Raw genomic sequence first — 12458 nt, 5'->3', positions numbered from 1 at the left:
CGCACGCAATCCTAATATATGTATCCTATACCCATAGAAACAAACTTGAACCAGGACGCAAAACCAGCCATGTTCATCCATTTATATATATAAAGCCTAATTTAAGGCTACATGCATGCTACTTGCTAGTGCAATTAACACACACACACACTCACTCTCTATACATACATACATACATACATATATATATATATATATATATAGGTAACGGCGTTTACATTCCATTATTTATCCATCTCTTGTCATCTTTATATAACATTATTATTCCGAGACAATATTGTCTTCTCATGTAAACGTCACCAAAAGCCACTTCTCATTCTCTGTTTCCGTGTCTGTACATGTGTGATTATATGTCTATAAGTATATGATCCATTCACTGTCTCTGCCCTTCACATCATTCTCTCTCAAAAGGGCTGGAGAACCATACAAAAGTGAAAAGAAAATAAGACTCGCATAGATATTTGAGAGACGAGGCCGGGATTGGAAAGAAGTTTCCCGGGTTAACAACATTAATGGCAGCTAGGATCCCCGTGAGGTTTGAGTGGGTAGCGGCGGCGTTTCAGGACGTGTCAAGGGTGGGCCTCTGCGAGAGCAGCGGGAGTGAGCACTCGCCGGAGAGTCCTGCCGATTTGTCCGATCTTGTGAATTCTTTCATCGAAAGAGATGGCGAAGTTGATGGAGATGACAAAGAGGTAGAGCTTGAAAAGGAACAAAACCATGAAGAGTACTCGCCGGATTCGTCTGATTCCGAGACCAAGGAAATGCTACGGGACCTGTTTGGTTGGGACCACGACGGCGCCGATGGTGATCATCACAACGATTTAAAGCATAAGATTCGTGCTGAAACAAGACACGCAAGCCGCGGGCTGATCGTCGACAGGTCGTCCCCGGCTTTTAAACGACAATTGATGGCTCGCCTACGTGATAGAGGTTTTGATGCTGGTGAGTATGAGAATTTAGTAATTACTTTCTTATTTGTATGCAATGCTCCATGCATAACTAAAGAAGTTGCCATGTGTTGCTAGTACCTGACGATGAGACAAATTAATAAGTATATTTATTTAAGAATTCAGATTTCAGCATACACATGGAAGATTTCACAAGGATACATCCTCATGATTTGTCCTGATGATGAATATGAATCCCATTTTGTATATGCAGGCCTTTGCAAATCCAAATGGGCGAAAAGCGGACGGTTCCCAGCTGGGGATTACGAGTACATTGATGTCAATATATCTGGGAACAGATACATTGTCGAAGTTTTGCTAGCCAGAGAATTCGAAATTGCTCGTCCGACGGATCGATACACATCGTTGCTGGATGTTTTTCCACCCATATTTGTGGGTACAGTGGAAGATCTCAAGCAGGTGGTGAGGCTTATGTGCAGGGCTATAAAGGAGTCCATGAAGAGCTCCGACATGCACGTACCGCCATGGAGAAGAAACGGGTACATGCAGTTCAAATGGTTTGGTTCTTATAAGCGGACAACAAACGAAGTTCCGAAAGGGAAAGCACGATCTGACAACCATGCTGTTGCCGGAAAACGATCGGTTGGGTTTGAGGCCTTGCCTGCGATATCTTACCATTGCAGAGTTGATTTTGCAAGTAAAGTCGGGTTAAGAGTTGGGCATTTGACTGCAGCTCTAGAGGGCAGTGGCATGGGCATGCAGTCGTTAAATGTAGAATAATTTTTAAGTTACTATCATTATTGATATATATATATATATATGTGTGTGTGTGTGTGTGTGTGTGTGTTCGTGTGTGTGTAATATGTATATACGTGTCTTTTTTATGGTTTGGTGCATTGCTGTGGTTGGACGTAAATTGTGTGGAAGCGTAAGCTAGGATATTTCATTTTTTTCTTCTTTAGGGAATGATTACGTCCTTCTACGGATTTTTGTTGCCTCTTGTCCAGCATCAGTGGGATTTGTAGCATAGTCTGTTCAGCAACACGTGAATAAATATTGGCATTGAGTTCTGTTTTTATCAATGTTATTTTTAAGCTTAATTAATACATTTTGTGGGGTATTTTCATCAAGAGTTTTGGAACAGAAGAACCATCATTTTCATACACATGCAATTAAATCAAAAGACTCGATACATGACTGCCACATACATCCGCTTAAAGACTATTTATCCATATAGGATTGTGCAGAAATTAATGTAGGAAGTCCCAATGCAAGATGAATTTATATAATCATCTCTGAAAAGAAGATGAATCAAAGTCAAATAAATCAATTCCGAAGTTCTAAAGCTCATTTAACAGTCAGAAAACGCCGCCTGTCACTGTGTCAGATTAGTATAAAAATAGCCAACATTACAAAAAATACTTGCAAGGCAGTTCATCCACATATAATGGATCAGTAACCAGGCTCCATAAATTGGCTCTCTCTCTCTCTCTCTCTCTCTCTATGTATATATATATTGGCTGGGTAGGAGTGCTTCTCAGTTTTGGGTATTTGAATGTACTCAAGTAGGGCATTGTATAAAGACAAGGCAGGGGTGATATATTGGAATCACGGGCCTTACCAAAAGGGGAGATTACTGATGTTTGGTTATGCTACCTGTAATGGCTGGGGTTTTCTTTGCAACGGATGAGAGGAACACCATCATCCCTCCAAATTATCCGCTCTTCACATAATGCTGCTGTCACCTCCACATACAGCCGATGTTCCTAAATTAAAATTAAAGACATCATGAAAAGGCAATCAACTCAGATTGGAACTTTATCATGCGCTGCAGGACAAGAATTCCATTTTTTTTTTATAAGAAAGAAACCTATATTTTTAATAAAATCTTCTATTACTTTTTTAAAAAAAAAACAAGAAATACCTAAATTATATCATCCAAATACCCGTTCAAAAAAAAATATATATATATCATCCAATACCAGTACTTCTTCAAAAGACAGCAGGGATCCAAACAATCATTGATAAAGGTTCAGTGATTTTAGAGGCTATTCTATTATTTGATTCAATAGGAGTCATTCATAAAGCAATTTTCCAAAGAAATTCCCGAATTTGGTATTACCATTGTCCCCGGTTTAAAACTCTCAGAAATGACTCATGATTCAGGTTTTCTCAATTTCATTGCAAAGATCACATTCGTGATTCAGAAAAATGAAAACAAAGGTCATTACCTCCTGAAGAACTTTTGCTGCCAGCTCCTCTGCAGTGTCATTAGCAAGCACGGGGACAACACTTTGAGCAAGGATACGACCTGTGTCATAGTGTTCATCGACAAAATGTATTGTTGGACCTGAGTATCTAACCAAGAAAAAGGGATGAAACCTAATATTATGACCTCTTCATATACACTAATCAAATGAAGGCTGAATTATGGTTAGTCCAGATAGAATATTTTTTTAGATTAGATATACTTCATCAAATGCTGCAATTTACCTTGCTCCAGAAGCAATGACTGCCTTGTGCACCTTCATACCATAATAGCCTTTGCCTCCAAAAGCTGGAAGGAGTGATGGATGGATGTTTACTATGGATCTATGATAAGCTCGGATCAACTCTACTGGTATAAGTTTTAGATATCCAGCCAAGATTATAAAGTCAACCTCAAATCTCCTGATTAAGATGAGACATTAAATGTTAAAATTGTTCAGTACCATTTCAGCAAATCAAACTTTTTAGTTTCCTCTTTTTCCTCTCTTTGTACTTGGAAAGGACAAATGTGTCACTTAAATAATAAGAAACCGCATAGAAATGTTCTCAGGGATACTATTTCATGTTACAATTTCCTGGACTGATAAACATTAAAACCACACATTATAGCTCCATTCACATATTTCCTTAGCATGTGAAATTTAAACAAAACACTTGCAAGAAGCAGGAATCTTTTAACTACAGTAACTGAAGAAGGATATATATCGCAGCCATCTTCTGTTTCCTAAAAACATGTTGTGGAAAATGTTTCTTTTTATTGTTTCATACTTCCAAACCACTGGTGAAAGAACTAAACTTGGCAAACGATTAACAGTATTTGTGCAAAACTGAGTACCACATAGAACCCTCTTACAATGTGAGTGCATACGATCAAGTAATTAGCAGTGGTTACATACAGTAACAATACTTTCAAGTACCAGACAGACACGCTACAATCCTATGAGATGAACTTAAAGATATCTTCCATCCCTAAGAAAGTATTTGATACATTTAAAATGTTGTTTGGATTAAGAATGAGTTTTAAACAACATACATAAAATCAACCAAGGACAATCAGAAAGAAAAAGTAACTATCTCAAGGATTGCCTAAAAGGAACACCATCATTAAGCCTTTGTCCAAAAGACTTATTTCATAAGTGACAATCGCAACAGATGGTATTTTCCTTTATTGAATAGTTATTTTACACAATTTCTTAAATTTAATTACCCGTAGAATGTAAAATGTTTACGGCAATAAATAAACTCACTTGGGTTTATGCATAAAAACACCTAGCTAAAATAAAATCGTGAACCCTTCTATTTAGTGTATTAACAACAAATAGGATTCAGTATTCATAAATTCGAAATTAAAAAGAGACAAAAATCTAAATCATCCACTTTTGGGAAGAGAGGCTGACCTAAGCGCAGATACAAGTTCGCTTGGAGAGAGTCCATCAGGTTCGTCTTTTGATTTGGGGAACAAAACAACTGGTATGCCCTTATCTTTTGCATACTCTGCACCTCCACAGCCTGCGATATGCAGGGTTAAGAACATCTATGCACCCTTCAAAGCAAAGGTTTATATTCATTATAGTCCCACGGTCTGCAAGTCACTTTCTGTTCTTAAATATCACCTTAGATTAGCAAGCAAAGCCCATATTCTGTCTATAAGTTGGAACTTGCTCCAACCACCTGTCAAGGAAATTATATAGCTACAATTTGGAGCAAGTCTCAAATTTTAATATCGGACCCATTTTTTTCTTAAAAACAGCAAGCACAATAAAACCAAACAGGAACTACTCCATTAAGAGTGAAGAGATCCAGCTACACGAAAAAAAAAAAAATCTAATCCAGACTAAACATAGGTAAGACATACTTAAGAAGCAGAAGCACAAGGACCGTTCATACTATGTGACTACGGATGCCACATTGTAAATTGAAATAAGAGAGCACAAGAAACCATCGTCCAGGTCTACCCCAGTAATTAAGGACGTTTTAGACTTAAGAAATATGCTCGTATCATGTGATTATGAGCAACTTACTGATTAATCATAAAAAATAAAACATGATTTGCCAAGTAAATTGCAGAGAAAACTGCTGGGAAAAAAAAAAAAAAAAAAAGAGCCTTATTAGTTCAGAGGAAACCCCCACTAAATTACTGTTCATCAAGAATTGAAAAGATGATATAGTCCCACAGCACAATCGAAATGAGGATAAACTGGGTACCAAAGATAGAAATGAAACCTCGTTTGTTTGTGACCAAAACAACTACATCTCCAAGAATTGATCCCTGAAGAGAAGCTTTGTGAATGGACCTGAAGTTTGACCCTCCACCGGAGACGAAAACCGCAAGCTTTTTCCTTCTAACCCCGTTTTCCAAATCTTTCCCATGTGAAATAGAATCCCCTACGTTTTCTACACGATTAGTACAATTCAATCTCTGCTTAGACCATGCCCTTTGCGGAGAAGAGTGAGGGGTTGTGTAGGAGACCCATTTATGGCGCTGAGAAAAAGATACCGAAGAAGAAGGAGATGGTGCAAAAAATAATGGATTTTTGGCATTTCGAAACGATGAAAATATTGTTGGGTCTGTGCACAACCCTGAAAGCAAGCTCTGAGTTTCCATTGAGATATCGTAGAATAGAGCGGCAAGCGCAGCTCATTACAATTTGCAACCTTTTGGGACTCAGCAGCAGGAGGACCGAAGTTATCGAACGGCGTTGTGTTGTCTGGTAAATAAATAAATAAATATATTATATCTACTCTCTATTAAAAGCGCCAATGTAAGTTCCAAAAAAAAAAATGCCAATGCAAAAAGCAATAGTGTTTTTTCGTCTTCCTTTTTTTTCCTGTTTTACCCTTATGTTTGAGACCAAATTCAAACTGACACTTTGTTTGAATTTGTTCAACTTCAGCCAAAAATTCATACCCACATAGACGAAACCAAGGCAGATCCAAAGAAAATCCCTACAAATTTCTAGAAATTCACTAAATAAATCATACCCATATACACGAAAGCAAATCAAATCTAAAAACAAAATCTAATACGTGTATATCTAAAGAAGATAATAAAAATTCGTCAGGCCATTACAAAAATTAACACTCAGATTTCTACAAAAATAAACACAATCTGTTGAGATTTTTAAGGATTCACAAATAAAACCATACCCATATACACAATTTGACGGCAATGAACAGAGGGTGGGTATGAGTAAAAATATCCAAACACTAGGGGTGTAACCGGTCCAGTCAGGTCCGGTTTTGGACAAAATTTAGGACCAAACCGGTATGTACCGGTTTTGCATTTTCCAAAACAGATTACGCACCGGTTACCCTCCTAAACCGGAACTTCCGATTTTACTAGTTTCCAGTCCGGTCCGGTTTTCCGGTTTATATATGTAGTAACAAAAATAAACATCTTAACTAAAGCAACTATAACTATATAATTATTAATAACTAAACTAAAGGTGGGGAGCTTAATGCAGGCAACCTGTCCAACTACTATATTTTGCTTCATTCAGTGTCAAAGACCAAGTACAACCATTCTTTTAACTATAAACATCCATCTGCTATAGTGGGTTTATATATGCTAGAATATATATTTATATATATTATAGTGGGTTTATTTATTTTTGTTGAGCTTTCACAGTTTAAAACAGATGATATGCAATGGAGCAAAGCCACTTGAAAGCTTTCATTCAACTCAGAATCTCAGATGCTTAATCAAACAAAACAAACAGAGCTTTAGGCTAACGTGGTCCTTAGACAAAAAAAACTAGGCAGTCCGCAACCCAAACATATCATTGCAGATTAAACAAACAGAGCTTCAGTACGTCACTATTGAGCATTGACGTTAAACAAATAAAGATCTTCAAGAAAAATTACCGTCGAAGCAGAGAGACGTGAGAGAGGGGCTGCCGGCTGCGTGAGACGGTGAAAGAGTGAGGAAGAGGTGAGGCCGGGAACGGTGTGTGCGCGATGGGAACGGCTCGAGAGGTGAGGCCGTGACTCGTGAGGGCAGAGATGCTGTTAGGTAGGAGTGTAACCGGACCGGTCCGGTCCGGTTTTGGACAAAATTTAGGACCGAACCGGTATGTACCGGTTTTGCATTTTCAAAAACCGACTACACACCGGTTACCCCCCTAAACCGGTACATCCGGTTTTACTGGTTCCGGTCCGGTTTTAATTTAGTGAATGCATGAGATTTGTGAGAGAGAGAAGCATTGAAAATAGCTAGCAATCTGGAACTTGGAACAAATATGTGTGAGAGAGAGACCAATAGCTGAAGACAAATGCATGGAATCTGAAACTGCATCAAAAGGATACCTTGCTAGAATATTATTACAGATCAGATTCATCACTATAGTATAGCTATATATTAGTAACAGTACATGCATCTCCAGATTCATCACTATAGATCAGATTCATCAAGAAGATGATTTTAACTGTTTTTTTTTTTTTTTTTTTTTTTTTACTTTTAATATCTTGAATCCATCTATGTATGAGAGCAAATAAATCTTTCAAAAGGGCATCCAACTGGTAGGTAGATTTTTTTTACAATTCAGTAGATGTTTTATTTTTATTTTTGACTTAGTAGAAATGGGAGATTTCATCTTTGGAAGTCATACAAGAGATATGGGACTGAAGGCAATGGAGCAAAGTTACTTGAAAGCTTTCATTCAATTCAAATGCTTAATCAAACATAACAAACAGAGCTTTAGGCTAACGTGGTCCTTAAAAAAAAAAACCTAGGAAGTCCGCAACCCAACCATATCATTGCAGACGTAAGAGTCTCACTCAACTTGGAAGTATTAGACTCTTAGTTGTGTTTGAAATCGACAACCCAAAGTAAAATAGTTTCTCTGTTCTGCTTTCTTTTAACAACTGGGAGCATATGTCTAAACAATCCTGACCTCAAAGAAAGATGCACAAAATTGTATAGGAATTAAGTCCAAAGAGCAACACCTAGACGAAAATTCTCAAAGATGTCTAAAGTTCCCATTTAATCAATAAACCTTTGAAACAAAAAAGTTCCCATAACAATTAAACCAACGGAGATTAAAAATTATATACACATCCGAGATTGTTCCAAGAAAAATTACCGTCGAAGACAGGGAGACGTGAGAGAGGGGCTGCCGGCTGCGTGAGAGATGGGAGGGCTGCGTGAGACGGTGAGAGACAGAGAGGGCAGCGCAGCGTTGAGAGAGGGGCCGAGGGGCTGTGTGTGCGACGGGAACGGCTCGAGAGGTGAGGCCGTGAGGGGAGGTGCAGCTGCGAGAGAGCGGGTCAGTGTTTCTGAGGGGGCGACGGCAAGAGGGAGGGGACTCAGGCTGAGGGGGCGACGGCGAGATGTGCACAGTGCAACGGCGTGGGCCGTGGCCGCGTGAGAGGGCAGAGATGCAGAGAGGCTGCGAGGAAGAGAGGCAGAGTGAGAGAGTGAGGCCGAGAGGGGCGGGTCTTAGGGTTTGGGAGACTGGAGGTGCAACGGCGCCGTTTAGTAATAATATCAAAATTATTACTAATAGTCTGATTAGACTAAAACTCTTATACTATAAGTCTATAACTATATCAGTAATTTTGTATAAGTATAACTATAGTCTATATTAGACTATTAGTATTAGAATAAATATTAGTCTTAGTTATAGTGATATAATATATTAGACTATATATTATTATTAAACTATTAGTATAGCTATATATTAGTATTAATTATAGTGGTTTAGTATAACTATATTAGTATAAGTATTAGTATTAGAATAAATATTAGTATTAGTTATAGCTATATAATATATTAGACTATATAATAATATTAATATTAGATTATTAATATAATTATATATTAGTATTAGTTATAATGATTTAGTATAACTATATTAATATAACTATAACTATAGTCTATATTAGATTATTAGTATATATATTAGTATTAGTTATAGCTATATAATAGTATTAATATTAGGCTATTAGTATAGCTATATATTAGTATTAGTTATAGTGATTTAGTATAACTATATTAGTATAACTATAACTATAGTCTATATTACACTATTAGTATTAGTATATATATTAGTATTAGTTATATATTGGTATTAGTTATAGTGATTTAGTATAACTATATTAGTATAACTATAACTATAGTCTATATTAGACTATTAGTATTAGTTATATATTAGTATAGCTATATAATATATTTGACTATATAATTGTATTAATATTAGACTATTAGTAATTTAGTATAGCTATATATTAGTATTAGTTATAGTGATTTAGTATAACTATATTAGTATAAGTATAACTATAGTCTAATATACACTACTATACAATAAATAGTCATTGATTCTGTCAAAAACCCTCTAAACCCCCGTCCCTCTCGAACCCTCATTACAGACCTATCTCGAGGGGGTCGGAGCTTCGGCTCCTTTCCCCTCCCCCATCCTCCACCGTCCCCGTTGTATAATACTCCGGTTTTTTTGTGTTTGCATGCTAAATAAGGGAGAATCGCGGATCTTGGATGTCCGGCGACTATAGATCAGCACGCGCCTCTCCATGGCATTGCCCAGCCGCCGATCTTCAAGACTTCCAATGGCGGCCCCAATCGGAGCGGCAAGTTGCTCGCATGTGCGGCCAAAAGATCTCGGAGACGTTCGGTGAATGGCTCTCTCGCCACGCCAGGAGGCCCTCTGCCGTCGTCACGCGCAGCGCTACTAGGGTCTGTGAGTCCGGATCTTCCAAGATCGGTCGGCGGTTTTCTCCCAGGGTGGCGGGTGTACTGCACGCGCCACCGTAGCCGCGGCCCGCGTGGAGCATTGTTCTTTTCTGTTTGCTACAGTAGTTTTTCCATTATATTTTATTTTCGTGTCCTGTTTTTCTTTTTTTGAAAAATAAAAAATCCAAAAATGTTGTCCCTTCGGACCTTGGTCCGAACGGTGTGATGTCCCCTCTCCGCTTAGGCAGTGTATGGGGTTAGTGCACCCTACTCTGCGTAGTCGGGGTATGGGTTGTGTCGTTTGGTTACTTTTTCTCTATCGGGGACAGAGTTTGTACACGACAGATCCTTTAGACCTGGTCTTTAGAGATCTGTCGTCTGGACTAGACCATGTCAGCCACGGAAGTGTGCTGGGGAGCGATTAACGTTTGTAACTGACTTTTTTAAGTCAAAGTGGTATGTTCTTTATGAATGAAATATGATCTATTTTATAATAATAATAATAATAAAAAGTATAACTATAGTCTATATTAGACTATTAGTATTAGTTATATATTATTATAACTATATAATATATTAGACTATAATAATATATAACTATAGTCTATATTAAACTATTAGTATTAGTTAGATTATATAATAGTATTAATATTAGACTATTAGTATAGCTATATATTAGTATAGCTATATAATATAAGTATAATTATAGTCTATATTAGACTATAAGTATAACTATAGCTATAGTGAGTTTGTTAATTGTTATAGTAAGTTTAATTTATTATAACTATATTATTAATAGGATTATAGTGATAGTATTAGTATAGTAATTTACTATTAGTAATTAGTATTTATTACTATATCATTATTTTATGTGTGATTATTTAGTATAGTGATTATTTAGCTATATATAATATATGAGTATTAGTTATATATTATTATAGCTATAAATAAAATGTTATTAATAATTTAAATATATATTTTATGTTTAAAGCATATGATAAATTAAATTTTCATTTTTAGGATTAAAATTTTATTTTTTTAAATTATAATAACATTATCTTATATATAATTATATTAGTAACATATGATCAAAAAAATTACAAATATTCATATTTAAAATTAATATTTTATGTTATAATTTATAAATTATAATATGAAATTATTTCATATATAATTATATATTATATATAAAACTTATATATAATTTTTTTTTGTGTAATATTAATTTTATATAAAACTTATATATATAAAATATTAATTTTTATATTTTCTTTTTCCCAACCGGGCCGGTCCGGTCCCAGAACCATGAAACCGGGACTGGACCGAGTCCGACCGGTTTTACGGTTACAAGAATCGGTCCCGGACCAGATCGGTTCAAAACTGATCCAATCAGTCCGGACTGATTTTTCGGTTCAAATTTATACCCTTACTGTTAGGTGTCTCCGAGTTTGGGAATCTATGGAGGCAAAGACGGGAACTTTAGGGCTTCTGGGTACGAGGCTGGAAGCTGGAAGTATGCGAAGTGTAGAGGAGTTCGGGACTTTGGGGGAGTTTGGTCTTCAAGGGCCTCAAAACTGCACAGCATTGGCAAGTCTTTGATGGGCAAAAACGACGTCACCGGGCTAAGGAAGGGAAACGGCATAGTTTCGATTTGAAATATTCTGGGTATCAGCCGGTCTACCAACGCACACTCCCCACACCATACGTGTCAGACCGGTAACACTAAGTAGACCGGCATTCATGCAAACCGGTCCCTCTCGTTCCCTCTCACTCCATTCCCTCTTGTTCCCTAGCTCGACGAAGATCCCTCATCTGTGAAACAAAGTGCATCCCGAGTCGAAGCCCTTCAACTCCCATCTCCCTAGCGATTCCCTCCCGAAGCCCATGCCTTTTTACTGAAACTTAATCCATGAACTCCAAGAAAATCTCTGCTAATCGACCTCTTCCCTTCCCGAATCATTGGGTCTCCACCCTGCAAACAAAACCCATATATTTAAAAATCAGGTTTTGAGGGAGCTTTGTCTAATTATCCCTTAAACAAAGACGAACATGATGAAATTTTGAACAAAATAAAATGTACCCAAGTATTATTTACCTGAATAGTGTCAAGCTTGAGAAGCAAATCCATTGCTTTGTGAGAAAGAGCAACCCAATCGAAGTGGGTCTCAATGGAAAGCGAGGATTTGAGCGAGTTGAAAGTGGACTTGATGACAGCGAGGTCTTTGAGATGTCTTAAAGTTCTTGATCTGCGAACAAGGAATGTATGGAAAGGGGTTTGTATAACACGAGCGGATAAGCAAAGAGGAAAGCATTGAGCTGGTCCCATGGGTTTCTTGGAAGCGTTGGTTTTGGGATCGTCATTGATGATTTTGGTAAGGGTTTTGAACTTTTGAGGATGGAGATTGTGGGTGTTAAGTTTCGTAGATTGAGAATAGGGATCGTGATGATGGTGTTGCTCATGGTTGAGAGGTGAAGAATGTGAGCAGCAAGGGCATGGAGAAGTGGTGGGGAAACTTACGGGACATGGCCATTAGCAAAAGTCCTCGAGAATAAGATATTTATAGCTTGCATGATTCACTCCATTACTAACTTGCTGG

General features: G+C 37.2%; 3 protein-coding genes across 6 annotated transcripts; 1 reads left to right on the top strand and 2 right to left on the bottom strand.

Moving 5' to 3' along the window:
- Positions 1–278: 278 nt before the first annotated feature.
- LOC121264870 lies at positions 279–1986 on the top strand. 2 transcript variants are annotated; one of them, XM_041168199.1, is made up of 3 exons: positions 279–942; positions 1162–1728; positions 1763–1986. In XM_041168199.1, the coding sequence occupies exons 1-2, from the start codon at positions 513–515 to the stop codon at positions 1686–1688; spliced, it is 957 nt and encodes a 318-aa protein (XP_041024133.1). In that variant the 5' UTR covers positions 279–512; the 3' UTR covers positions 1689–1728; positions 1763–1986. The 2 variants fall into 2 exon arrangements, with proteins under 2 accessions (XP_041024133.1, XP_041024132.1); XM_041168198.1 differs by having other exon boundaries at positions 1162–1733; positions 1768–1986.
- A 244-nt stretch (positions 1987–2230) lies between these two features.
- On the bottom strand, positions 2231–8637 carry LOC121264871 (phosphoribosylglycinamide formyltransferase, chloroplastic). Of its 3 annotated transcripts, none has more exons than XM_041168200.1 (6): positions 8258–8637; positions 5382–5884; positions 4574–4685; positions 3402–3578; positions 3140–3266; positions 2231–2674 (listed from the first exon to the last, which is right to left on the bottom strand). In XM_041168200.1, the coding sequence occupies exons 2-6, from the start codon at positions 5779–5781 to the stop codon at positions 2561–2563; spliced, it is 930 nt and encodes a 309-aa protein (XP_041024134.1). In that variant the 5' UTR covers positions 5782–5884; positions 8258–8637; the 3' UTR covers positions 2231–2560. The 3 variants fall into 3 exon arrangements, with proteins under 3 accessions (XP_041024134.1, XP_041024135.1, XP_041024136.1); XM_041168201.1 differs by lacking the exon at positions 8258–8637 and adding an exon at positions 7041–7134; XM_041168202.1 differs by lacking the exon at positions 8258–8637 and adding an exon at positions 7041–7134 and having other exon boundaries at positions 5400–5884.
- Positions 8638–11628: 2991 nt separating this feature from the next.
- LOC121265648 (BAG family molecular chaperone regulator 8, chloroplastic-like) lies at positions 11629–12187 on the bottom strand. The gene is given in 3 exon segments (XM_041169338.1): positions 11629–11785; positions 11787–11833; positions 11957–12187. Coding segments are annotated over 3 exon segments (435 nt in total).
- Positions 12188–12458: the final 271 nt, after the last annotated feature.

This window comes from Juglans microcarpa x Juglans regia, chromosome 5D (assembly GCF_004785595.1).
Source record: "Juglans microcarpa x Juglans regia isolate MS1-56 chromosome 5D, Jm3101_v1.0, whole genome shotgun sequence".
NCBI classification, from domain to species: Eukaryota; Viridiplantae; Streptophyta; class Magnoliopsida; order Fagales; family Juglandaceae; genus Juglans; species Juglans microcarpa x Juglans regia.
The sequence above is the reverse complement of the archived record's forward strand: the minus strand, read 5'-3'. Positions and strand labels throughout refer to the sequence as shown.